Source organism: Podarcis muralis, chromosome 14, assembly GCF_964188315.1.
Source record: "Podarcis muralis chromosome 14, rPodMur119.hap1.1, whole genome shotgun sequence".
In the NCBI taxonomy this organism is placed as follows: Eukaryota; Metazoa; Chordata; class Lepidosauria; order Squamata; family Lacertidae; genus Podarcis; species Podarcis muralis.
Genome location: NC_135668.1, coordinates 48753144 through 48780291, shown reverse-complemented (window position 1 = coordinate 48780291; position 27148 = coordinate 48753144). Strand labels below are relative to the sequence as shown.

The 27148-nt window shown below is 48.5% G+C and overlaps 2 protein-coding genes and 1 non-coding gene across 8 annotated transcripts in view; 2 read left to right on the top strand and 1 right to left on the bottom strand.

Moving 5' to 3' along the window:
• Positions 1-27148, top strand: part of SLC5A10 (solute carrier family 5 member 10) — a 95702-nt gene that overhangs the window by 4343 nt on the left and 64211 nt on the right. For 2 of the 5 annotated variants that reach the window (XM_028706755.2, XM_028706759.2), the window contains exons 5-8: positions 509-613; positions 18371-18476; positions 20188-20268; positions 25244-25449. In XM_028706755.2, coding sequence (XP_028562588.2) covers positions 509-613; positions 18371-18476; positions 20188-20268; positions 25244-25449 — 498 coding nt within the window. The remainder of the gene's footprint in view (positions 1-508; positions 614-18370; positions 18477-20187; positions 20269-25243; positions 25450-27148) is intronic. The other 3 variants (XM_028706758.2, XM_028706756.2, XM_077918659.1) reach the window with 3 other exon arrangements.
• Positions 15823-15896, top strand: TRNAK-UUU (transfer RNA lysine (anticodon UUU)). Its single transcript has one exon. It is a non-coding gene; the product is annotated as a tRNA-Lys (tRNA).
• FAM83G (family with sequence similarity 83 member G) overlaps positions 20607-27148 on the bottom strand; it is a 47376-nt gene continuing 40834 nt past the window's right edge. For both annotated transcript variants that reach the window (XM_028706753.2, XM_028706754.2), the window contains exon 5: positions 20607-25971. In XM_028706753.2, the coding sequence (XP_028562586.2) occupies positions 25573-25971 (399 nt within the window). In that variant the 3' untranslated portion in view covers positions 20607-25572. The remainder of the gene's footprint in view (positions 25972-27148) is intronic.

The following is a 27148-nucleotide window of genomic DNA, read 5'->3' as shown; positions in this document are numbered from 1 at the left end:
ACCTCACTCTGGAAAAATTGGCTGAGATTTACAAAAAGCAGTCAAACTTATGCTGGAGATGTAAGAAGGAGGTGGGAACCTTTTATTACACATGGTGGGGATGTAAAATTGTAAGGAAATTTTGGAATGAGGTATACGAGGAGCTGAAAAAATTATTCAAGATTTCGTTTGCCAAAAAGACAGAGGCTTTTTTCTTAGGCCTAATATCAAATGACATTTCCAGAGATAAGAAATATGCATTCCTTTACCCAATATCTGCCCCCCCCCACTAATATAGGCATTCTTATCCACACTTTTCGCTAAGATGTATTTTTTGTAGACATTATTTGGCTGGGGAACAGCAGCACAAAATTCGGAGAAGCGCAAATTATGTTGTGTTTTGGTTTGCATGCAAAGTGTAAATTAGGCTAGGCTCACGTTAAAATCTGAACGGAGATGGAATTTTTCCCACCCCAAATTATAACACTGGCGTCTGGTTCTTTCCCTTCCTTTCCCTTCCTCCGACCAGATTGTCACCATGCCAGAATACCTCCAGAAGCGTTTTGGCGGGGAGAGAATTCGGATATACCTCTCATCCCTGTCTCTCCTGCTTTCCATCTTCACCAAAATATCGGTGAGTGGCTGCTAGCCAGTGAAATAATGCCTCTCAAATACGGCGGGGTGGGGGCAAAAATATAAATAAAACCAATAAATGAAGTAGACAACCCTTCTGGGGTGTTTAAACCTCTCTGCCCTGCCCCAGCCCCCGAGGCAGACGCCAATTACCCAATGCAAAATTGGGGACGGGGCAATAACCTCCTTTATTTAGGAAATACGCACAGATCTGCTGAGGAAGTGGGGGGGAGGGTGTGTGGAATGTGGGGGGGCACCCCTGGCTTGCGTCCCCCCCCCCAAAGTTTGTTCGAGGGTCATTGTGGCCCCTGGGATTAGCCTCCTGTGTTTTTAAATGGCTTGGTAGCCCAGTCGGTAAAGCATGAGACTCTTAATCTCAGGGTTTGGGGTTCGAGACCCATCTTGGGGCAAAAGATTCCTGCATTGCAGAGGGGTTGGACTAGAGGGCCTTTGTGACTCTGTGATTTGAAATTATATTTAACTGATTACTGTTTTGATGTGCGTTTGGACGCTGCTTTTGGACTAGCGCCTTTTTAGAAAGCAGGTTAGGAAACTTAGACTAAAAAATAAAATAAACATGGATCCCAGATGTTCATATTGCAAGGTAGAGAAATGACCTCTGCCTGTGACCTTCCCCAATGGGTCAGTGGGGCCTAATCTGACCAACCTATTGCAGATGATGGTTCAGGCGTCATACAACTCTTTCGTCAGCAGGAGGCGCTGTTGGTCAAGTTGCTGTCCCGACCCAGAGCTTCCTGTGGCCTGTTTTCTTTTGCTGAATATTATTCTGCCTCCGTCTGTTTGACATCGGCACACCCTTGCTTGTTTCCCAGAAAAGCCTTTGGGCAACAGATCTGTGCTCCAAGAGGAGGCTTAAATATACGAAGCAAGATCAGGACGAAATTAAGCCCTTTTACATCCCTTTGAGTTAAGAGTTGAAGTGCACGCTTAACTTTCCTTGTCGAAACCAGTGGGAATTAAACGAGTGCAATGTTTCTTTATAGGCCAATTTTGAAAGCAATAAACTTCAGCTGAGTCATGATGTTATGGGGACAATTATTGCTGTTTGGAATAAGTATATATAATGAATGACCTTATTATCTTGTATAATATGGTACAAGGAGGGGAGGTTGATTAATGGCTACTGGCGCGTGATGGCTTTTTCGAACTTCCAGCCTCAGAGGCAGTCTACCTCTGAATCCCACTTAATAGATCGGGTGACGAAAGAGATTCAGCCAGTGGACTTAGATCCTTACCTCCCCTCCCACTCCCAAGGGCCAGCTTTGAAAGCTGGTTAGGGCTGTTCACCTGGCAGTCACATGACATTACAGTGAAGTCAGGTGACCTGTGCGGTTTGAAATCTAATCGCACTGTGCTTTGCAAGCACTGGCGATCAGCTGGCCCTTGGCAGGGCTTGGGGAAGTGGCCGGGCTTTCCAGGTGTCGATGAACAGCTGATTGACAGCACCTCCTTGCGGCCAGCTTAATGGTGTAGATAGCAAATGCCACTGTGGGGTTTTTTTTGGACCAAACTGGGGAGAAGAATTTACGGTGTAAGAAGGTCACAGCAAGAGGTTCTGAGGGACACAGCAGGTATAATTAATTAGTTGTAAAGTGGCTAAGCGTCTTGATCACACCGCATCTAATAAGGTACTTCCTGGGAGGAAGTGTTTAATTAGGAAGAGGAAGGCTCATTAGATTACTGAGAAGATCTGAATGGAGAACCAGGTTCTCAACAACCAGGTTGATTCCCCAAGGGGACACAGGACCCAGTCCAAGGACTGAATCGTCCTTGTCTGCTAATAGCATTTGTCACCTCTCCGTAGCTCTTGCTCAGGAGTCAGAATAAATGTGGGCGTACCAAAAGCTTGCATATCTAAGCTAACAGCCCGAATGGCTTATTTAAAAATTATTATTATTACTATTATTATTAGTATTATTAGTATGTTTCTGCGTTCCTCAATCTTGGCTCCAGGCCAAATTGGCAAAGCAGTTTAAATGGTTGTGACCAGATGAATCCTTGTTTATTTATTACAGTGGTACCTCGGGTTACAGACGCTTCAGGTTACAGACGCTTCAGGTTACAGACTCCGCTAACCCAGAAATAGTACCTCAGGTTAAGAACTTTACTTCAGGATGAGAACAGAAATCGTGTGGCAGAAGCGGGAGGCCCCATTAGCTAAAGTGGTACCTCAGGTTAAGAACAGTTTCAGGTTAAGAACGGACCTCCAGAACGAATTAAGTTCTTAACCAGAGGTACCACTGTATTACATTTATATACCACCGTTATCTTCCAAGGATCTCAAGGTGGTGTACATGGTTCTCCTCCTCCCCATTTCCTCCTCACGACAACCCTGTGAGGCTAAGAGACAACCCATGCTAAGAGATGGCGACTGCCCCAAGGTCACTCAGTGAGCTTCATGGCTGGGTGGGGATTTGAACCCTGATCTCCCAGGTCCTGGTCCGACACTCTCACCCAGGCACCCCCAAACTCAGCCCTCCAGATGTTTTGGGACTACAACTCCCATCGTCCCTGACCACTGGTCCTGTTAGCTAGGGATGATGGGTGTTGTAGTCCCAAAACATCTGGAGGGCTGAGTTTGGGGGGTGCCTGCTTTAACCATTAGGCAACGTTGTCTCTTGTGTGAGAGGTGTGGCCTGGAGGGAAAGTGTCCGAGGAGGAGGTGGAGCCTGGGGAGAAATATAAGTGCAAAGTGTAGAGGCCAAGGAGCGTCATATTGTTCCCCTGGCCCTGAGCTTCCTCGCCCCTGTTTAATGTGTGAAACAACACATTTAAACAATAAGGAAGCTCTGAACTATCCACCTTCATCCCTTTGCTGCTGTAGATTCTTGCAAAGCACATTCAAACTTCTGTTGTCATCTTGGGCTCCCCGTCACACCTAGGTGTGACTTCCAGACTCCCGTCCATTGTTATCCCCACGCCCCTCGTTGGCCCTGCCTGGGATCTTTCTCGGTTCCCCAAAAGGACATGCTGCCTTGCGGCCGCCTTGCAAAGCCTGGTCCCTATTCTTTAATTGCATTGCAACAGCTCTCTGAGTCACTCCCTATTCAGCCACGGAGTGACTGGTCCTGTCCGGGAGATTAAGCCAGCATCTCACCCCCTTCACGGGAGATTTGGATAATCTTTGTTGACAGCGAGTTATTGAGATGAATGTCTGCAGACACGCGGGATGGTGTGAAGAGGTGGGGCAATTTATTCAGGCCAGGTATTTTGCTGACGGTAAGCACCTGCAGAGGTCGGGTGCTTGGGAGGCAGCTGGGAGAAATGGACTCAAGCCAACGGGAGAGGCTTTTCCAAGTATGGAGACAGTCAGGGTTAATAGAGGGGCAAGATGTTCCTTTGGGTATCCTGGTCCCTATACAGCAGGGGAGGGGGACCTGTGGCTGTCCAAATATTGTTGGACTCCAGTTTTAAAATGTCCCATTGATAGGGTTGTCAGGTCGGGAGCTTCCCAGATCCTGAGCATACCCTCCAACATTTCTCCGATGAAAATAGAGACATCCTGTTCAATAATAATAATAATAATATTTATACCCCGCCCATCTGACTGGGTTGCCGCCCCAGCCACTCTGGGCGGCTTCCTACATATATAAAAACACAACAAACTATTAAACATTAAAAAAACTTCCCTACACAGGGCTGCCTTCAAATGTCTTCTAAAGGTTGTATAATTTATCTCCTTGGCTCAGGGGTCACATAACTCCATACCATCCAACATTTATCCAATGTAAATAGGGACATCCTAAGGGAAGGCGGGGGATGTGGGTGGCACTGTGGATTAAACCACAGAGCCTAGGACTTGCCGATCAGAAGGTCGCCGGTTCGAATCCCCACAACGGGGTGAGCTCCCGTTGCTCAGTCCCTGCTCCTGCCAACCTAGCAGTTCGAAAGCACCTCAAAGTGCAAGTAGATAAATAGGTACCGCTCCGGCGGGAAGGTAAACGGTGTTTCCGTGCGCTGCTCTGGTTCGCCAGAAGTGGCTTAGTCATGCTGGCCACATGACCCGGAAGCTGTACGCCGGCTCCCTCAGCCAATAAAGCAAGATGAGCGCCACAACCCCAGAGTCGTCCACGACTGGAACTAATGGTCAGGGATCCCTTTACCTTTACCTTTAAGGGAAAGCAGGATGTTCTGGGATCAAATCAGAAACTGGGATGGCTTCTGTAAATCTGGGATTGTCCCTGGAAAATATGGACATTTGAAAGGTCTGAGTTTTCAGGGCCCAGACCTGAGACCTAGGAGATACCCCTGGGGAAGTCATGGGGAGGGAGACAGGTGCTGGCCGAAGGGTTAACCAAGTGAGCTTCATGGCTGAGTGGGGATTTGAACCCAGGCCCAATTCCAACACCTCTCAGCCTCGCTTACAGAGAGGCAGAGCTGGAAAGTTTTTACTATTATCCCGATAAGATGGGAAATTGGAACACTGCATGCTTTGATTTAAGAGTCTTCCTTTGGAGCAGTTCAAAGATAACTTTCCTGGAAAGGATGGCTAAAAATCTCACCCCACCTTAGAAGTCTTGCTTCTGCTGCCAGCCCCAAATAAGTGTAAGGTTTTCACTGACGAACGCAAGCAACTGATGTTCCTCCTCCCGGGAGCTGTTGAGACGGACTTCAAAGGCTTTTTATAGCTGCTGTTTTTCTTTTATGAATGGGCCAGGCCTGCTTCTCCTTCTCCCCCTAGATTTATTTTCAAAATGAGTCTCTTGTTGTGCTGAGAAGCCATCTTAACAAGCTCCCTCGCCCGTCCGTCCCTGCCGAATAATACGAGAGGAAGCTGGAGGGGCCGTGTTTTGGTATTCCAAGAAGAGGAATGATGATGGTTTCTTTAATGGGATGCAGATGGCTGCCAACACCTTAAACATCCTCCGCCCTCTCTAAGTAATTATGAAAGCTTTGCTTTCACCTGCCATTGCAGCTTGCCAAATTGCAGCTTGCCAAAGCAGGGAGGAAAGGCGAGGTGAGAGGGATGTGTCTCAGGGAATAGAGACCCCCTGGTCCTCCAGAGATTGAGGGACTCCAGCTCCCATCAGACCCGGCTAGCATGGCCAATGGCCTGGGATGATGGGATTTGTAGTCTAGTAACACTGGGAGGGCTGCCCGAGGGAGGTGGGCTTTCAACAAAGCAGGGGAGATGGGACTTCTGCTTTGCATCTCTCCCACCGAGATAGTCTGGTGAAATGGCATACTTAGGAACGATCCATGAACACTGCAGATCCATGGGCTCCATGATCACTGCAGATGGTGACAGCAGTTACAAAATTAAAAGACACCTGCTTCTTGGGAGAAAAGCAATGACAAACCTAGACAGCATCTTAAAAAGCAGAGACATCACCTTGCCAACAAAGGTCCATATAGTTAAAGCTATGATTTTCCCAGTAGTGATGTATGGAAGTGAGAGCTGGACCATCAAGAAGGCTGATGGCCGAAGAATTGATGCTTTTGAATTATGGTGCTGGAGGAGACTCTTGAGAGTCCCATGGACTGCAAGAAGATCAAACCTCTCCATTCTGAAGGAAATCAGCCCTGAGTGCTCACTGGAAGGACAAATCCTGAAGCTGAGGCTCCAATACTTTGGCCACCTCATGAGAAGAGAAGACTCTCTGGAAAAGACCCTGATACTGGGAAAGATGGAGGGCACAAGGAGAAGGGGACGACAGAGGATGAGATGGTGGGACAGTGTTCTCGAAGTTAGCAACATGAGTCTGACCAAGCTGTGGGAGGCAGTGGAAGACAGGAGTGCCTGGCGTGCTCTAGTCCATGGGGTCACGAAGAGTCGGACATGACTAAACGACTAAACAACAACGAAAGGAACGATCCTGAGTGTGGCATGGTAATCTTGGTGACCAAAGTGGGGAGTAGGGTCTCCACATGGTCCCTTGAAGCTCTTGGAAATCTGTCTCCACAAGTCTCTGTTCAGCAATTGATTTGGTGCCCTTTTGGTCCACGGTGAAGCTGAACCTCCATGGGCAGGGGCAGTCTTGCTCTGAATAACAGCTGTTTGCAGGGGTGGGGGAAGAAACAGTGACAGAGGAAGGCTGCTGCCCTGCCTCTGCCTCATCTGCGGATTGCCTGGAAGGATCTGGCTCCTGTCCCACCCCTGGACCTTTGGTCTAATCCAGCTGTTGTTTTCTGAAATGAAGCAATGGCTCTCTCTCACACAGGGAACTATATGCAACACTGGCAAGCATGCTTTTATAGGGCGTTGGAGAGGGTCACACGACTTGCTCTGGCCAATGCAGAGGCTTTCTTGCTGGCCTCCCTGCAACTGCCTCCTCTGGCCACTTGGTGGCAGGCTCACAGCAGCTCTTGAACCCTGGGCTGGAGCGGTGCTAGACTCTGGCGCCACCGCAGAGCTCTGGCCGGAAGGGGGAACTACAGGGTGGTGTACCTCTCAGACCGCAGCAGCTTATGGGATCAGGCTTGGTTTGGTTCCCCGGTAAAAGTCAGGTTGCTCCCTGATTTAAGCAACAATGCTCATCTGCAGCTGCTCTTCAAGGGTGCAGGACTCCTTGTTCTGTCGCTTTCCCCCCTGCGATGGCCCTGTGGAACTGGTGGTGCCTTTAAATGTCAGATCTGTTCTCAGCATCCCAGGGCAAGAGGCTGAAGTAGGTCACCCCCTTGTCAGCCTCCTGGGCCTCAGCCCCGGGGCATTGCCATGCCAAGAAGGGGCGAGGTGCGTGCCGCGCTTGGGTTATGCCAGAGCAGCCCGTAATCCTGCAAAGAATGTAAGGTCTCACCCCGTCCCGCTGCCTCTGATGTGGTCCAGGTGTGTGAACCGAGAACAGGAACTGAGCTCTGTAAGCAACAGCACCACTGGGGTGGCACAAGCGCTTGTGTGTTTCGAAGGAGGCTCCGAGATCTGCACTCGGTACCGATTTGCTACCAGGCCACATTCAAAGGGTTGCTATCAGAATAGAAAGTCCTTAACAACTTGGGACAGGTTTAACTGCGAAATCGCCTTGCCCCGGTTATACCCACATGGCTGCTTTGATGGGTGGAACTGTCCCTGTTACAAGTGCCCCATAAACCCGTTCCTCATCGACCATTTAGTGTAGCTAAACTGTGGAACTCCCCGACTCTTGACACCAGGCAGCCGCCTCCGCTGTGCTCTTTTCGGCGCATACTAAAACATGTTTCTTTAGACAAGCCTATGCATACATTTAGAAAGCTGGCCTATGTTTCTATCTGTTTTTAGTTCATTGCTGATTTTGTTTTGATTTAAAGAGTCGTTGTTCTTTCCACTGACAGAACTACAATTCCCAGAGCGCAGTTGATCCCTCTCTGCAGGGAACTTTGGGAATTATAGTTCTGGGAGGGGAATAGGGGCCTGCAAACAACCCCCAGCACCCTCAATGAACTAAAGCTCCCAGAATGCTTTGGGGGAAGCCACGGCTGTTTAAAGTGGTGTTGTAGTTTAAACGTATGGCGTGAATGGGGCCATGATATGTTTCTGAATACCAGTTGAAGGCAATTGCATGTGAAGAGAGGTCTATTGCAGTAATGCTCTGCTTGTAGCCTGTCTATCGACATCTGGTTGGCCACTGCAAGAATCTGGATGCTGGACTATCAGACAAGCCCTTGATCTGATTCAGGAGTGCTCTTTCTTTCTGCAGCCCCTGAAGAATGTTTTTAACCAGGCTTCCTCAACCTCGGCCCTCCAGATGTTTTTGGCCTACAACTCCCATGATCCCTAGCTAGCAGGACCAGTGGTCAGGGATGATGGAGATTGTAGCCTCAAAACATCTGGAGGGCCGAGGTCAAGGAAGCCTGGTTTAAACCCTGAAAATTGGCGACTCTAATCGTTTAGACAAGACTTCCCCAAAGGGCAGCAGCAGCGATAAATTAAAGGGCAGTCAATCGATAGAGCGTGAGATCTCAGGGTGGTGGGTTTGAGCCCCACGTTGTGTGAAAGATTCCTGCATTGCAGGGGGTTGGACTAGATGACCCTTGTGGTCCTTTCTAACTCTACAATTCTAATAATAATAATAATAATAATAATAATAATAATAATAATAATAATAATAATTTATTACTTATACCCTGCCCATCTGGCTGGGCCTCCCCAGCCACTCTGGGTAGCTTCCAACAGAACATTAAAAACACAATAAAACATCAAACATTAAAAGCTTCCCTAAAGAGGGCTGCCTTCAGATGTCTTCTAAAAGTCAGATAGTTGTTTATTTCCTTGACATCTGATGGGAGGGCGTTCCACAGGGCGGGCGCCACCACCGAGAAGGCCCTCTGCCTGGTTCTCTGTAACTTCACTTCTCGCAGTGAGGGAACCACCAGAAGGCCCTCGGAGCTGGACCTCAGTGTCTGGGCTGAACAATAGGGGTGGAGACACTCCTTCAGGTATACTGGGCCGAGGCCATTCAGGTAATTGGCCAGGGACAGATGTCTAAGGAATTAGGAACTGCTGGAACGTATGAGGAAAAATAACAGAGCAAAGCTTTTGTGGTTTTTAGCCGGCCCGGGAAAACAGCACAGCATTCATATTTCTGGGTGACCTAATGCTGGCGTGATCTGACTTGGAAAAGGCTGCTGTGTGTGAGGGTGAAGACTCATGAGGAGAGAGAAGGGAGGGCCCCGGACGACTTGTTTGATGCCTCCCAAGTTGCTGCAGGAGAGGGCGTGGGGCAGGGCAAGCTCCGGCGGGGAGAGGGAACAGGTTGTAGATCCATTTGCGTTGTTTCCTTGCCCAGATTGAAACGAGATCAGACAGAGCATGAAACAAGGGCGCCTAGGTAGTTTGGGGCCCTTGCGCTGCCTCAGAGAGGGCAGGCGCCAGCAAGAAGCACCACTGGGTATCCGTCAAGGACCCCCCAGTTCTGCAAGGGGTCCACAGCTGGTCTTGTTCCTTGCTGTTGCATCTTCCTCGCCTGCTCTCTCTGAGCAAGGGGGACGGAGGTGCTCCTTCCACTTGCCATGCGCTCTCCCTCTGGGTGGGTGTACGGATCGGGCCCAGAGGGGGGGAGAGTGAGGGAAGGGGTAGCTGTGTCCCTTTAGGGCAGTGGTTCTCAACCTGTGGGTCCCCAGATGTTGTTGGACTACAACTCCCATCATCCCTGAGCTCTGGCCTTGCTAGCTAGGGATGATGGGAGTTGTAGTTCAACAGCATCTGGGGACCCACAGGTTGAGAAAGGCTGCTTTAGGGCATATGGACTGAGGACACATTTATACCTGACATTTAAAACACTTTGGTACCACTTTAAGCAGCTGCAACTCCCCCCAAAGAATTCTGGGAGCTGTAGTTTGGGAAAGGTGCAGAGAGTTGCCCCGTAACTCCCCTCACAGAGCAACAATTCCCAGAGTGTCTAACACAATCAATCCCTCTTCCCAGGGAACTCTGGGAATCAAAGCCTTTTGAGGGGAATAGAAGGGCCTCCTATCAACTCTCAGCAGCCCAGTTTCTTTCAGTTTCCCCCTTTTCCAATCTTAAATTCGTTTATTCACATTTCTGCAGAAATTTGCAACTTTCGTTATTTGAAAAACAAAACAATCCTCATGGAAATTCACCAGCATTTTAATTTGAAATTTTCGTACATTTTTTTGCACATAGCTTTTTACTAATGTCCATATGATTGTAGGCAATTTTCGGCAATATAGTGCATTTTTGTATGCTGTTTCCGCTCATGGTCTTCCTCCAAACCTTTGTAATTCTATTAACATTGGCCAGAGAACTAGATTGCAAAATTCAGACACGTGCAAATTTTGAAGGAAAGCTGGGTTTCACTTTGCATATTGTTTCGGAAACTGTAGATTTGATCGGTTTCCCTTTCGGTGTGAACTGAACCAAATTTCCCCCCAAGTCTCAGGTGGGAGGCCCCTTGCTGTTCTGAGTGACTCTCCAGCAGAGGGAAATAGCCAGGAGATCAGAGTTGTTTGTGTGATCCATGGCCTGCCATTCACCTCCTTAACTAGCCTGCTGCCCGCAGTGGAGGACCGCTGTTGAAACAAAAGTTTTTTAAAATAATGCACAGCACAGAGAAAGCAGAGAGAAAAAAAAAAACTTTTCTCCCTTGCTCCCAAAATCAATGAAGCTGAATGCTGGACAGGTAAAATAAAGTACTGTATTTTTCGCTCTATAAGACGCACCAGACGACAAGAAGCACCTAGTTTTTGGAGGAGGAAAACAAGAAAAAAAATATTCTGAATCTCAGAAGCCAGAACAGCAAGAGGGATCGCTGCGCAGCGAAAGCAGCAATCCCTCTTGCTGTTCTGGCTTCTGGGATAGCTGCGCAGCCTGAATTCGCTCCATAAGACGCACACACATTTCCCCTTACTTTTTAGGAGGGAAAAAGTGAGTCTTATGGAGCAAAAAATACGGTACTTTTTCATGCAGTGCATCGTTGAACTGTGGGACTCCCTTCCAGAGGAGGCAGAGATGGCCACCAACCGGGATGGCTTTAAGGAGGACTGGGGAAATTCTTGGAGGATAGCACTATCAATGACTAGCCACAACAGCTGTGCTCTGCCACTGGAGGGGAGAGTTGCTCTTGTGCTCTCCCCCTGGTTTACTATCCCTAGTACTTCAAGACTCCCATAAAAGTGCCTGGCTTAAAACCGTCTATCAAAAACTTCACACTTGTGGCCCATCCCCACAGCACCTACTCACTTTGGGCCCCACTAAAGCAAACAGTCTAACTGGTCAAAATCTAAAAGATATCGAGCATCAGAACAACCTGGCCACTATAAGGAAATTTTGGTATGTTCAGTTTCCACCTCTCCATTTTGATTCTCTGGCCCCATATCTGCACAAACTTATCATCCCAAAATACAGACGTGCTTTTACACTTGCAAGACTGGATGTTTTGCCATCTGCGGTACTTGAGGGTCGATTCCAAAAGATCCCGCCTGAGAAACGTCTTTGCCCCTGTGGAGACGGTAGCACCGAAACAGCGGCACACGTCCTCCTGTCTTGCACTCTCTACAAAGACCTGAGGAACGAGATCATCACCCCACTCGTACTAACCATCCCAGGGCGCTCAACCACCGCCACAATGTCCTTTCTTCTATCAGATCAAAATGAGCAGATAACAGCAAAGGTTCATAGCAGGGGTGATCAGAATAAGGACCACTAACTGACGGCTGATTCAGGACTTTAAATTGTGCTTTTATAGCAAATTTCCTTTTCTGCGTATACTGTAATGTTTTACTGTCGCTGTGGCCATTGGCTAATGCGAATAAAGTTTTATCTCTCTCTCTCTCCCCTGCAAACTGCTCTTGTGCTCAGATCCTGCCACAGGCATCTAGTTGGCCAGTCTGAGAACAGGATGCTGGACTGAATGGGCCGTTGGCCTGATCCAACAGGCTATTATTCTGTTCTTTTGTTAAATAAGATTCAGCTGCCAGTAGTGGAGTCATCTGTACCCGAGTGGCAGTGATAGTTGGCATCAGCCAGCAAAGCATTCTGGCCTGGCTTTGCTCAAAATCGGAACATTTTCAAAAAATCGCTGGCAGCGTGGACAGAGCGCTGTCTTGACCAGAGCCCAGGATCCTGTCCAAGCTGCTTGATGTCGATCTCTAACCTAATTTCCAGAAAAAAGCAAATATTCTGCATTGCCCCTTTGAACTTGCTCAGGATTTTGCAGTCTATCTGCTCCTCCAGCAAAGTGAGCTCGTTCCTTTCTGACATCCCTTTTGCAACCTGTCAGATATTGACCAACAAGTGCACACACACCCGGGTGGCGTCTTGATAGCTGCCGCCAGATTTATGGATCGTCCTTCTCTTGGAAGAGGGAGTTGAATCATGCAGATTGGAGTGAGAGGCTCAGACAGGGAATAGGGTATGGAGCCAGAGTTGCAGAAGAACCTCCAGTTGCCCTTGTGCAAGGCAACCCAGGTTGGAAGCAATTTTTTAAAAAGCACTATTTCTAGCACGTTTCAGGTGTTCCATTTTTTTAATCTACTTCATCCTGGCAAACATCCTGCAGGCTAATGTGTTATCCTCATATTGCAAGCGGAAAGCTGAATGTAAGAAGAGCAGGATCAGGCCAGTGGCCCATCTAGGCCAGCCTCCTGTTCTCAAAGTGGCTAAGCAGAAGCCTACAGGCAGGATCCAAGCACAGGAGCCCTCTCCCCTCCGGCGGTTTCCAACAATTTGTATTCAATTTGCCCCTAAAGAACCAGGTGTGCAGCCTGGAAGTCACTGTGGACTCACAGCTGTCCATGGAGGCACAGGGCAATTCTGTGTCCAGGGCAGCTGTTTATCAGCTCCATCTGGTACGCAGGCTGAGACCCTACCTGCCTGTGGACTGCCTCGCCAGAGTGGTGCATGCTCTAGTTATCTCTCACTTGGACTACTGCAATGCGCTCTACGTGGGGCTACCTTTGAAGGTGACCCGGAAACTACAACTAATCCAGAATGCGGCAGCTAGACTGGTGACTGGGAGTGGCCGCCGAGACCATATAACACCGGTCCTGAAAGACCTACACTGGCTCCCAGTACATTTCTGAGTGCAATTCTGAGTGTTGGTGCTGACCTTTAAAGCCCTAAACGGTCTCAGCCCTATATACCTGAAGGAGCATCTCTACCCCCATCACTCAGCCCGGACACTGAGGTCCAGCTTCAAGGGCCTTCTGGCGGTTCCCTCACTGTGAGAAGTGAGGTTACAGGGAACCAGGCAGAGGGCCTTCTTGGTGGTGGCACCCGCCCTGTGGAACGCCCTCCTGCCAGATGTCAATGACATAAAGAACTACACAACGTTCAGAAGACATCTGAAGGCAGCCCTGTATAGGGAAGCTTTTAATGTTTGATGTTTTCTTACATTTCCATATCTGTTGGAATGGCTGAGGCAACCCAGCCAGATAGACAGCATATAATTAATAAAATTATTATTAGTAGCAGTATCTAAGCTGCGGGCCATCACTGCCTCCTGGGGCAATGAGTTTCATAGTTTATGCGACTCAGAGAGAAGCTTGTGAAACACTACATAGCGAGCTTGCGGTTGTGTAGGACTGGTTGTGGACATACAGTTTATTATATTTTTCCGGGAGCCTTTTGGGGGGTTCTGCATGCTAACCACATTGCTAGCCCTCATGAGGAACCTCCAGTTTCTGAAAGGTCTCTCAGCAGTGAACTAAGATACTAAGGTCCAGTTGACCTGAGCGTGGGGAGGCTCCTGTGCCCCCCAGGCTTGTGAGATCCCTCCCAATTTAACCATCTCTTTTTGCCACACGTGTCTGCTCGGCCTCGTGGCCCACCCCTTCTCTGAGGACAGCTGGGGAGTCAACAGAAGCGCTCTCTCTTTTTTGTAGCCAGAGTGTGCAGCTGGCTTTGGAGCCAAGCATGAAGAAGCGACTTGGCAGGCGATTCAAAGGCGGGGCAGGTGCCAAGAGAACAAATCTGTTCAAGTTGAAAGAGTGAAAATGCCGGGCAGCCCCACCTGCCGCCTTCCGCGTTGCTGCCTCCGTCGCTCTGCCTGGAGGGGACAGGAGGCCAGCAATTTTTTATTTTATTTTTGCTGAGCTGGCAAAACAACAACAACAGAGAAAGGAATTAGAATCAGCCTTTTTCAACCTGTGGGTCTCCAGATGTTGTTGGACTACAGCTCCCATCACCCCTAGCTAGCAAGGCCAGAGCTCAGGGATGATGGGAGTTGTAGTCCAACAACATCGGGGGACCCACGGGTTGAGAACCTCTGAATTAGATGAAAGCAATCGCCCTCCCCCCCTTGCCTGTGTGATTTCGGAGGAGGCAGGTTTTAGGGATTGAGAAAAAGCTCATTAAAATTCAGTGCAATGAGGCTGAAGGAAGCTTATCTGTAGCCATCTGGCTAAATGAAGACCACCTGCTTTGCTGGCTGATGCCAGAGGCTGGCATGATCAGGCATCTGCTGAGAGGGTGCAGCCTAGCAGGGCAGTGGCATAGTGCGGTGGGGGGGGGGCTACATGGGTGCAAAATTGTTAGAGGTGCAAAATTTCAACATCCGGTGCTGCCTCAACACAGCTGCATGCTTCCGTCTTTGGGCTCTGTTGAAAACGGCTTCTCCATGCGAACCAGGAAGCGACCTCTCCAGACAATGGAACAACTCTTCTTTCCTTGTCTCTGTGGCTGTGATCTCCTGGGGGTTGTAGGTACCGTTAGGCAGTTGAATTCGCATGTGTACTCCATCCATTTCCCTCCCACCGGGCGCTGGCAATCCATGCTATGCCACTCTAACAAGGCCCCCACTACAGAAAGCCCCCTGGACCTGCTGCAGTGAGGATGGTGCCTGTGAAGACTCATATGCCCAGGGCTCCTCCAGAACGCGGAGCCATTGTTCTAGTTAAGCTGGTTTGACCCCCGAGCCAAGGGGATAAATAACCTTTAGAAGACATCTAATGGAAGACATTGGGAAGGGAAGTCCCCCTCCCAATGCTATATGTTTTATTATGTTTTTATATATGTTGGAAGCCTCCCAGAGTGGCTGGGGCAACGTAGTCAACCTAGTCAGATGGGCAGGGTACAAATAATAAAATTATTATTATTATTATTATTATCATGATTATGGAATAGGACGTGCCTATTTTCAGCAGAGAAATGTTGGAGGGTATGCACTTCCGTACTGGAAGGAGAGGTCTATACACACACAAACGCCCCAGTTATACAATGGGCAGAAGACATGACTCAGCCGGCAGCTTATGAGAAGGTGGTCTTTGCAACCAGCAACAAGTTCTGGGTAACCACCGTTATCTTCTTCAACGGGGTTTGTTCCATCACACCCTTACAACATCTGTGCTACTGACTCCAAACTTGGGGATTGCTGAAATATATACAGCAACAAAAATCAATCCATTTGACTCAATTCCATGTGGCTCAAATTGGGTCTACTACACCCAAAATGTTTAAGCAATGTGGGCTAAAGTCTCTTCTGGGGCCCCTCTGGTTGGCTTCCAACATATATCAAAACACATTCAACATTGAAAGCCTTCCCCATACAGGGGTGTCTTCTGAAGGTTGTATAGTTATCTCCTTGGCTCAGGGGTAGCATAGATCCATACCCCCCAATATTTATTTGATGAAAATAAGGACGTCCTAAGGAAAAGGGGGACATTCCTGGATCAAGTCAGAAACCAGAATGGCTTCTGTAAATCCGGGACTGTCCCTGGGAAATAGGGACACTTGGAGGATCCGATGTAAGATGTTTAGTTACCATGAGTGCCTTTAGCAGCCAGTTATATCGCCCTCTTTCAAGACCCAAAGAACTCGTCCTCTGTGGTGCAATGGGCAGTGCATCTGGCTTTTAACCAGAAGGTTGGTGGTTCGAACCCACCCAGGGATGGCTGTGGGCAGGTTCCCTCATTGCAGGGCATTGGACTCAATGACTCTCGGAGTCTATTCCAACTCTATGGTTCTGTGAGTTCAACAGATCATGAGCACCAAAAGACTGCAGCTTTGAGACACAACCAAATCATCCAGAACTTCTGGTCCTAACCACAGTGGCTAACAGCTTTTAACACAGCTTCTCTTTCTCCTCTGTGAATACGTCCAGTCCTCTTTCACAGCTGTTGAAGACACCACACCTTGTGGCTGTGAGTTCCGCAAGTTAATTTGCTGCTGGGTGAAGAAGACTTTTTCTCACACCTGCCCATGAATCAACAGTTCCCCCATTTTGTAGGGTGGCCCCTACTTCTAGGGATATCGGCTGAAGGGGATTTGCAAAGGGGCCTGTCACCAGACCCGATGGTTCTGGCCCACAGCAGTTGTTGGCAGTCAGTATCGCCCGTACCCTTCTGCGTTTGGAATCCAAAGCTCTGAAACTCCCCCTGGGTTGGGAGACAGAAAGGAATCTCATTTGGTGAGCCGGTTGGTTTCTCAATGGTTTTCTTTGTGCCTACCTGCCGTTGGGCGTGCCTCTCCTCCCTGCCAAGCCAGATAATGAGACTGAGATGTCGAAAATCTCACCTGGAATTTCTTGCTGCCTCAAAACTGCCCCTTAAGTCTTGTTGACAAGCAGGCCTGTGTAAGAGTATCAACCACTGAGTACTTGGTCTCAGTCATATCTCCCCACCCTGGACTCCAACTCCCATCGGACCCAGCCAGCTTCCGCTCACCAAGCTTTCCTCCAAAACAAGTTTCTAGTTCTCATTGTTCAGGTGGAAACATGTTTATCCCTTCCCAAATGTGTTGTTGAGATGCTCCAGCTCCAGGTTTATTTTTTTTAAAAAAAAACTTTATTTATTATTGCATTTATACCCCATCTTTCCTAAGAGGAGCTGAAGACAGTTTGCTCTTCTCCTCCCAATTCTATCACCACAACAACTCTGTAAGGTAGGCCAGGTGGAGAGAAGAGATTGTTGATCTTCCACCCTGGTCCTTTCTTTTTTCTTTTTATACACATTTTTATTGATTTTTTAACATATCAGTTCCAACAGTCATACAACATATCTTCTCACCTTATACAATGTTTTAGACTTCCGTCAACACCTCTGATGATTTTCCGTTCTTTATCACTTATTCTGCATTTCTTAATTTCTATATTACATTTAATTGTCCTTAACTAATAATTCTTTTCATCGTCTTCCTTGTAATATTTCAAATAACCCACCTTACAAAACTTCTTGCAGTCCTACCAGCGTAATCTGTTCATCACAATTACTTTTCAAATAGTTCATATATTTACTCCAGTCTTCTAAGAATCTCTGATCCCGCAGGTTTCGAATCCTTCCTGTTAATTTATCTAATTCTGCATAATCCATCAACTTCATCCTCCATTCTTCTTTTGTCGCCCGGGTCCTTTCTTGAGGGTTTCGCACAAACAGCCGGTTGGTCAGATGTTGGACCAGATGGGAAATTGGCCTGATTTAGCAGGCGTTTCTTATGTGTCAAAATATGATGAGTCCCTTATCAGGTCACATAAGAGGCTGGAAGTTAACACATGCAACTCCTCCACTCCACCCCAGTGATGGGAATCTGTTGAATTTCTAGCCATCTTCTGGTTTTAAGACCTGGTCTCTGCTTGTGCTACAAACACAGGGCTAAGAGTGCTGATCACCCCTCAGGAAGGAGCCCAGCAGAATCTGACCAAAAATTACAGTCAAGTTTTGTGTTTTCCACAGTGGGGCAACCAGATGTCCCCATTGGGAAGCTCTAGGCTGCGAACGACACCTTGGCAGGGAGAATTCAGTAGGGCGGACCTTTGTACCTTAATGATGTCCAGCTGTTAAACGGCACAAGAGCCTCGGTCTGCAGAAAAAGTGGCAATCTAGGCCTATTGCTTCCCGTGCTTGTAACCCAATATTGAAGGACAGCTGGAAATCTATCAGACGAAGCAGCTTCCTTCACTGTGGGCTGATGGTACCGAAATAGCTATTAAAACGAATAATTCAGGTGTTAGTTTAAAGCATGGGTAGGCAAACTAAGGCCCAGGGGCTGGATCTGGCCCAATCGCCTTCTAAATCCGGCCTGCGGACAGTCCGGGAATCAGCGTGTTTTTACATGAGCAGAATGTGTCCTTTTATTTAAAATGCATCTCTGGGTTATTTGTGGGGCCTGCCTGGTGTTTTTACATGAGCAGAATGTGTGCTTTTATTTAAAATGCATCTCTGTGGGGCATAGGAATTTGCTCATTTCCCTCCCCAAAATATAGTCCGGCCCCGCTCAAGGTCTGAGGGACAGTGGACTTGCCCCCTGCTGAAAAAGTTTGCTGACCCCTGGTTTAAAGCATGGCAAAGCTCTGAAGCGGCTTTTGCCTGTCCTAGCTGAGCATCCCACCCTCCCCCAATAACCTGATGTTGCCTCTCTTTACCCCTGCAGACAGACTTGTATTCAGGAGCCCTATTTGTACAAGTGTGCCTAGGCTGGAATCTCTACCTTTCCACCGTCCTGATGCTGGTCGTCACTGCCATTTACACCATTGCAGGTAAGATGCCCGGTGGATCATACCCTCCAACATTTCTCCCTTGAAAATAGGGACGTCCCATTCCTTAATAATGATTCTATTATTTATACCCTTCTCATCTGAATTGGTTGCCCCAGCCACTCTGGGTGGCTTTCAACATATAGGTAAAGGTAAAGGGACCCCTGACCATTAGGTCCAGTCGCGGACGACTCTGGGGTTGCGGCGCTCATCTCGCTTTATTGGCCAAGGGAGCAGCTTCTAGGTCATGTGGCCAGCATGACTAAGCCGCTTCTGGTGAACCAGAGCAGCACACGGAAACGCCGTTTACCTTCCCGCTGGAGTGGTACCTATTTATCTACTTGCACTTTGACGTGCTTTTGAACTGCTAGGTTGGCAGGAGCTGGGACCGAGCAACGGGAGCTCACCCCATCGCGGGGATTCGAACCGCTGGCCTTCTGATGGGCAAGCCCTAGCCTCTGTGGTTTAACCCACAGCGCCACCCGCGTCCTTTCCAACATATAGAAAAACATAATAAAACATTAAACATTAAAAACTTCCCTATGCAAGATTGCCTCCAGACGGCTCAGGGGTTGGATAACTCCATACCCTTCAACATTTCTCCCATGAAAACAGGGACATCCTGGGGGAAAGTGGGACATTCCGGGATCAAATCAGAAACTAGGACGGCTTCTCTAAATCAGGGACATCCCTGGAAAATAGGGACGCTTGGAGGGTGTGGTGGAACTTGCTTCACACATGAAACATGGTCCCAGGTACCAAGCAAGCTGTGGGCAAAAACTCTGGTTTGGCAAGAACCATCCCTTGCTTCCTTCAGACAACTTTTTAAACCCTTTCTGGTTCTGCAGGCCCTTGTAAGATGGATCTTCTTTTTCTAATCCAATTGGTATTTGCTGATGTTTTATTGATGTTTTTATGGAAATCTTGGTTGGTTTTTATATGTCATATTCCACTTTGCTTTTTTTTTAAATGGATGTGCAGATTAGAAATCTGTAAACAAATAAGCAAACGAACACCTGGAAGGTCGTAGGTCTCCCTTCCCTGTCATGTGCTCTCCAGTTCCCCCCTGTTTCCAAGGCACCATCTGTTTTCTGGTCTCCCCCTTTGTCTTTTGGGGAGAGCCTTGTGCAAACGGCGTCAAAATTATTTGTGTGCCGTTTTTTCCTAATAATTCACATATTGTGAATTTATCTGAATTTATCTGAATTTATTGTTAATCACGTTTTATACTGTATTTTATGCTGTTTTTTGTTGCATCAATTAAGTGTTTTAAATTTGTTGTTAGCCACTCTGAGCCTGGTTTTCTGAACCGGGAAGGACGGGGTATAAATAAAAAATTATTATTATTATTATTATTATTATTATTATTATTATTATTATTATTGTATTCTGCACACAATCTCCCCTGACAGAATGCATTTTTTTCATGTTACACTCATGTAAATATTTCCTTAATATATGCATTTTGCAAACACCTATTTTTCAGTGCAGTGCAAATTTGGGATGGGTGTGCCAGGATGCACGTTGCTTTGGGAACTGCAAATTAGGTGAATTTGCACTAATGTGAACTGACCCCAAATTTCAGCCCCCTCCCCAAGTTCTAAAGGGCTCCCTCTGTTAGAAACATGGGGAGGGACTGGAAGCACCCCAAATTGTGCTGATCAAAACTCAGCTCTGCAATTCAGATCTGCTCTCCCCGGTCTACTGTCCGCAGGTGGGCTGGCGGCTGTCATCTATACAGATGCTCTGCAAACTCTCATCATGGTCATTGGAGCCACCATCATGACAGTAACAGGTAAGGCCTGCCTGTGGGGGCCCAACTCTGCTTACTCCCCCCCCGCCTAAGGAAAGATCATAGGATCTCTTCTGACTTGCACCAGAGTGGTGCACCAAAATACAGGACATTTCGGGATCCAATCAGAAGCCGGGATGGCTTCCGTAGTTCCGGGATGTCCCGCTCAAATCAGGATGCTTATGCATCTCCCACTTCCTCCATTGCCTGTTTTCTAAATTGTAATCTCCTTGGGGCAAGTACTTGTCTTCTGACTCTTCATATATATATATGGCACAGCACTAAATAGACAGGGAAAGAGTGAGAGTTTATAGAATGAACACAGATGCAACTTTCCACCATTTTTGGAACATTATAATTTTTATTTTACCTTTTTACATTTGTAAACAATTTCTTTGGAGGCTGTACAATGAGGCAAACTCCTGCGCCAACCGCAGGAACCAGTTGTGCTGGAGTGCGTATCTAGTTAGATTTTTAAAAGAAGTCTTGAGAACAGCAGCACATCTTTAACCTTGGGGGAAGCTTGGCTATTTCCTGTTCCTTATGGGTGCAAAGGACATTGCATTTACACATATACGCCCCTAATGTCCTGATTCCCCAAGGGCAGTTGTTCTTTAGCTTTGCTATTTCCCCTATGGAGTCAGAGTGGTTTAGTGTGTAGTTACTGGGGTAGGAGATCTGAAAATAACGCCAAGATATTTCACACCTGGCACAACCTGCCACAACCCTTTGGTTTCATGGGTAGATGAGTCTAAAAAGCCTGGGACAAAATTTTCCATGACCCCTCTAGCGCAGAGCTTTCCAAACTGTTCATGCTGATGACACACTTTTTAGACGTGCATCATTTTGTGACATGTCAATTCAGTTTTGCTAGCAAACCGGAGGAGCATTTGCGCAGCACACTTACACATTGCAGCCGACACACTAATGTGTCGTGACACACAGTTTGAAAAGCTCTGCTATGCGGCTCATTTACCAGAGATAATGTATTTAGCTCAAACTCTGAAAGTGTATACTCAAGTGTATACCTCCGGCTTAGTTTGTTCAGAATTGTGTATACAGTTCCAGAGTTCATGCTAAATGCAGAATACAACCATAGATAATGCGGTTGTAAGTTCACTACCACGATACGTCACTGCCCAAGTTAAAAATGAGGGGAAAGAAAGAAAGAAAGAAAGAAAGAAAGAAAGAAAGAAAGAAAGAAAGAAAAGAGAAGGGCTAAAGTCATCTGCCCCTGTGGAGACAGAGTTCCTCTTCTATCTTTCTGGGGGTGGAGGGAAGAAAGAACCAAAGGGGAAATGGATGACACTGTCCTGTGGGTGCCCTGTATATAGAAACAAAGGAAACAGGGAGTTTCCATGCTAAACCCCTAATGAGGAAGAACTGGACTGTGGTGCATGGCTTTCTCTCTCTAACCCCCCCCCCAAGAAAAAAAACCTCATGATGTTTAGTATATACTATCTGAATTCAAATCCATGCCACACAAGTAAAGCACACAGCTCCTCCCCTCTCGCCAAGAATAATGGGAACTATAGTTTGCTTGCAGTTTGTGCAAAAAGGTAAAGGGACCCCTGAACATTAGGTCTAGTCGTGGCTGACTCTGGGGTTGTGGCGTTCATCTCGCTTTATTGGCCGAGGGAGCCGGCGTACAGCTTCCGGGTCATGTGGCCAGCATGACTAAGCCGCTTCTGGAGAACCAGAACAGCGCTCGGAAACATTGTTTACCTTCCCGCCGGAGCGGTACATATTTATCTACTTTGACGTGCTTTCGAACTGCTAGGTTGGCAGGAGCAGGGACCGAGCAACAGGAGCTCACTCCGTCGCGGGGATTGAACCGCTGACCTTCTGATCGGCAAGCCCAAGGCTCTGTGGTTTAACCCACAGCGCCACCCGCATCCCTTGCAGTTTGTGTAGGCTGCTGGAAATTGTATCTTAGTGAGGGATAGACTACAGTTCCTGGAATTCTTGGGGAGCAGAAATCCACGACTGCCAAAGGGGTCTAAACGTGCTTGAAACGTGCGGTATGTGGACATGATACGAGTGGGTTTGAGCTGCAGAATAAATTAAGAAGGTTCCGAGTAAACCAACACGCACCGTTGCTTTTGTTTGTGATAATCGTTTTAGTGAAAAGCTTGTGCAGAGAAACTTCTTGTGTCCCAGGTCAGTTAATGGGTTTGGGCGCCATTTTGGCTTTCTGACCTCAGTCAGCCCAACGCCTTGAACCGGCCCCCGCAGCCCATTAAATCAGCCGATACTCTGGAGCTTACATCTAAAGCCACCATTGAAGGGGGACGGATCATGTGGTAATCCTGCCCACGCCCTGGTTGGGCGGCTTGCTGCGTGGTTGCCATGACGAGGCTTTGAAAAGAACCCGGCCACTAATTCCCGTTGACGCTCAAGACAAAGGCCACAAATCCTGCCCCCTTTGCAAACTGCTTCAAATCATTAACTTTCCCGAGAGAGCGGCCTTAATCTGCGGTATTTGTGGGCGCTTGTTTTGGTTCGGGACACAATGTCTTTGCAAAAGCGGGCTTTCGTCTGGGGAAGCTGTTGGCTCACCCTGGAAGGGTTGCAAACCCCGGGGTGACTCAGTCCTCATCACCATTGTTGCAACTTTTTTTGGGGGGGGGGGCAATCTGATTCAGCCTTTGCTAACCTCCCTTGATGATCAGGCAACATCCGAAACAGAATGCTGATTCGGGCAATCGATTCCCTTTGCCCAGGACTGCATAGCCCAACTTGCAGTTGCTCTTCACCGTCTCAGGGACGAGTGGTTCTCTTTCGCATCACCTGCTATCTGTGATCCCTTTAACTGTGAAGGTGTGAATCTCAAAACTTGTACATATGAAGAATACGTTTATCCGCTTGTCTTGTGCCAAGGCCCAAGAGGCTGTAGGACAGGGTGAGATCCGGGCTGGTTACAGGGCAAGGTGGGACAAAATACAGGCAGGACACAAGGCAGGTTCTGTCTCTGAAGTTGGCCCAGGAACAAGTTGCAACCCAGCCCATAATGGAACCAGGTGTAGCCTGATTCTTCTCACCAACTTTAATTCAATTTAATAATTCAATAATTAATTTAATACTTGACTTAAAGGGACACAGCCTTTCCCAACCATCTCCTACTGCAGGCACCCCCAAACTCGGCCCTCCAGAAGTTTTGGGACTACACCTCCCATCATCCCTAGCTAACAGGACCAGTGGTCAGGGATGATAGGAATTGTAGTCCCAAAACATCTGGAGGGCCAAGTTTGGGGATGCCTGTCCTACTGTGACGGAGCAGGGAAGGTTCAGGTCTTCCAGGGTCTCCAGAGTCCTCTGAGTCAGAACACATCCCTGGTGTGTGTGTGTGTTTACCCCACAGGTTAAGTGGGTAGCAGCACTTCTGGGGCTGGCCCTATATAGAATCATACGCCCGTCCTCTTTAGGTTCAGAGTCCTTAGCTTCATCACCTGGTTGAAGAGGAATCCAACTCCTAGTCCCTGACCCTAATTGGCTGTACCTCTCTGCCCAAAATAAACCCAGAATCTCCTGCTTAAATGGTTTAGGAATTGCCTTGATTGCCATGTGGGCCGCCTGTGCCCAGTGGGCTGTGTGTGGCCCTCAGTCACCCCCCAGCGCGGCCTTTAAAGTCCTAAACAGCCTCAGCGCAGTATACCTGAAGGAGCGTCTCCACCCTCATCGTTCAGCCCGGACACTGAGGTCCAGCTCCGAGGGCCTTCTGGCAGTTCCCTCACTGCGAGAAGTGAGGTTACAGAGAACCAGGCAGAGGGCCTTCTCGGTAGTGGTGCCCGCCCTGTGGAACGCCCTCCCGTCAGATGTCAAGGCAATAAACAACTCTCTGACTTTTAGAAGACATCTGAAGGCAGCCCTGTTTAGGGAAGCTTTTAATGTTTGATGTTTTATCGTGTTTTTAATATTCTGTTGGGAGCCGCCCAGAGTGGCTGGGGAAACCCAGCCAGACGGGCGGCGTATAAATAATAAATTGTTATTATTATTGCTCCCCGACCGCTGGGTGGGCTGACACAGTTGTAATGGGGAGGACGGCACGGGGAGAGACGGCCACCTCTGATGAAGACGAGGGCCAGTGTGCAGTGTGTGTGTGTGTGTGAATGGCCCCACCCACCATTGACTCTAGCCACACCCACAGGCTTGCAGCCAGAGGCGCCAACTTGAGCAGAAGATTGGGGGGCCGGTGATGCATACATGACATGTGTGGGATGCCAGGACATGCCAGGGGTGGAGCTGAACATGATGTCAGCGAGGCTTCAATGGCTGGAGGCTCCTCTACCCTGGCACTCAGTCTCCTCCTCCTCCTCCTGCTGCTGCCACAGCTGGGGGCTGCTCCCCCCTCCCCTCCCCGACAGCCATGGAAGCTGCGCTGCGCCTGGCTTTGCGATCAGCCTCCTCCACAACTGATTGTTCTCAACACTGGGGATGAGCTGGCCCCCCCCATATTTTGTTGGGGGGCGGCAAAGTGATCTGGGCCCCTTAGAGTTGGTGCCTATGCACACACACACAGTTCCCTACCTGTACCACTTAGGGGCAAAAAGCTTCCCTCTCCATGCCTTATACCAAATCCATCCAGGCTAGAGTGTGCCTACACTGGCTGGCAGCTATTCCCCAGGGCTTCAGGCCAAGGATATTCCCATCAATTACTTCTAGCTCCAGCCAGTCTAACCAGCAATGGCAGGGACCAAACCTGCAACCTTCTGCCTGCAACGCAGCCCCTGCTCCACCAAAGGGAGCTAGAGATTTCAGGAAACGCAGCACACCCACCGTGCTTGCGAGTTACACTACCAAATCCCCACTCCCGGGTGCTGGAACAGGAAAGCGTGCCGACATTGCACCAAGGCGGTTGTTTTTCTTGCAGCGCTAAAAGTCGCGGTGGGAAGCGAAGGAAGAGGTGAGCCTTTGTTCCTGTTTTGGTATATCTATTTGAAATCATTGCCTCTCCCCACCCCCTCTATCCCTTGCAAAGCTTTCGGCGAGATCGGCGGCTACCAGAACCTGGAAGAAGCTTACTTAAAGGCCGTGCCGTCTAAGATCATCCCCAACACAACCTGCCACGTGCCCAGGCTCGATGCGATGCACCTCTTCCGGGATCCCGTCTCCGGAGACTTGCCCTGGACCGGAATGACCTTTGGGCTCTCGGTCGTGGCCACGTGGTACTGGTGCACAGACCAGGTAAGCCCCCCTCTCCCCGCCGGGCGAGCGCACTGTTGCAAAGCAACCCCACTTTCGTGGGGGGTCCCTCCCCGGACCCTGGCAGGGCTCTTTCTCAGCGTCCCAGGGCGACCATCTCCCGTCCTATTGCTCTTTGTGGTTGCTGGTTCCTGGCTGCCTCCTCTTGGCATCGGACCAGGGAGACACCTTGTTCTTTAGGTGCTTGGATTCCGACAGTTTGGACAGCGGGATGCCAAAGGGTGTCCTTATTTCTTCCGCCGCCCTCTGGGCTTCTGTGGCGGAGATTGCTCGTGAGGGGCTGCTCCTTCCTTGGGAGAAGCGGCCGGCTTGTGCGTTCTTGGAGGTGCCGAAACCTTTGCTCTGCCAGTACGGCTGGCTGGCTGGGCCTGGGGGTTGCTTTTTGGCCCGGCTTCCATCCTGCTGGTATTTGCCGTCTCCCGGGGTTTTCTGCTGCGAGGAACCGCTTTTGCCTCTTCCCACGGACATTTGCACCCTGGACCCGTAGCAGAGCAGTTGTGGTCCCTGTTTATGAAACACGAAAAGGGGAAGAAAGCTGTGAGCAGTCATGCTTTGGGTATTCATTAACCCTGAAAATTTATTATCTGTTATTATTTACATCAGGGGGAGAGGAACTTCGGGTTCAGGGGCTAAATGTCCCCCTCCAGGCCTCTCTCTCTGGTCCCCAGGACTCCACCCTAAGCCCCAAACTCTTAACATATTACAAGCACACCAGGATCCTCTTTTCTGAGTAGCTGGCAGACCTCTATTCTCCTTGCCTCTTTCCCCTACTCCATGGGGGTGAATAATCATATCCTACCTTACATCTTGTAAGGATGGCTCAAATAAAGCAGGTGAAATATGCTGAATATGCTACAAGCCCTGTGTAGTAATAATATCGATAACCACCAAAATCCATCACTGTAGTTATTTTATAGCCAGGACTATGGGTGATATATTTTTCTTAATGCTGGTGGTTCAGAAATTTTTGCATATAAATAAAAGGAAATGGAAATAGTTAACCCTGGATGGCCATCTGTCATGGACGCTTTAACTGAGATTCCTGCATTGCAGGGGGTTGGACTAGCGACCCCCAGAGTTCCTTCCAACGATACAATTCTACGATTCTGTAACCAGGTACTGCCGTACTTTGTCCTGGATCAAGGAGTCTTGCTGGCTGCCAAAACCTTTGAGCCAGAGAGACTTTTCAACATGTTGAAACAACCAGGCAAAATTGCAAATATTTAGACAGCGACACAGACTTATTAGGGTGCCACACCTGATCAGCAAACAGGATCCATGACAGATGACCTGGAGAGGCTGGGATATTGCTAAGAAGCTTTCTTATATCGGGACTTGTTGACACAGCACAGCAAAACCTAATTAATGAGTTTCTGCGAATGCACCAATCTGGGCCATTTTTGCTCTTCCTCACCACGATTCTTGGCTTAGCCCACAGGTGGGGAATCTCAGGCTATTGCACCAAATGCAGCTTTCCAGATTTCTGTATATTGCCCTCTGTTTGGGACCCTCCCTTGGCCAAACCCTCCTTGAGTATTTTTTGCCTGACTGGTGTGGGATGTGAAACACATAGCAGTCAAGATTCAGGTGGGGAGCCGTGTTGGTCTGATGCAGTCAAAATAAATAAACAAATTGCCCAGCAGCACCTTGGAGACCAACTAAGTTTGTTCTGGGTATAAGC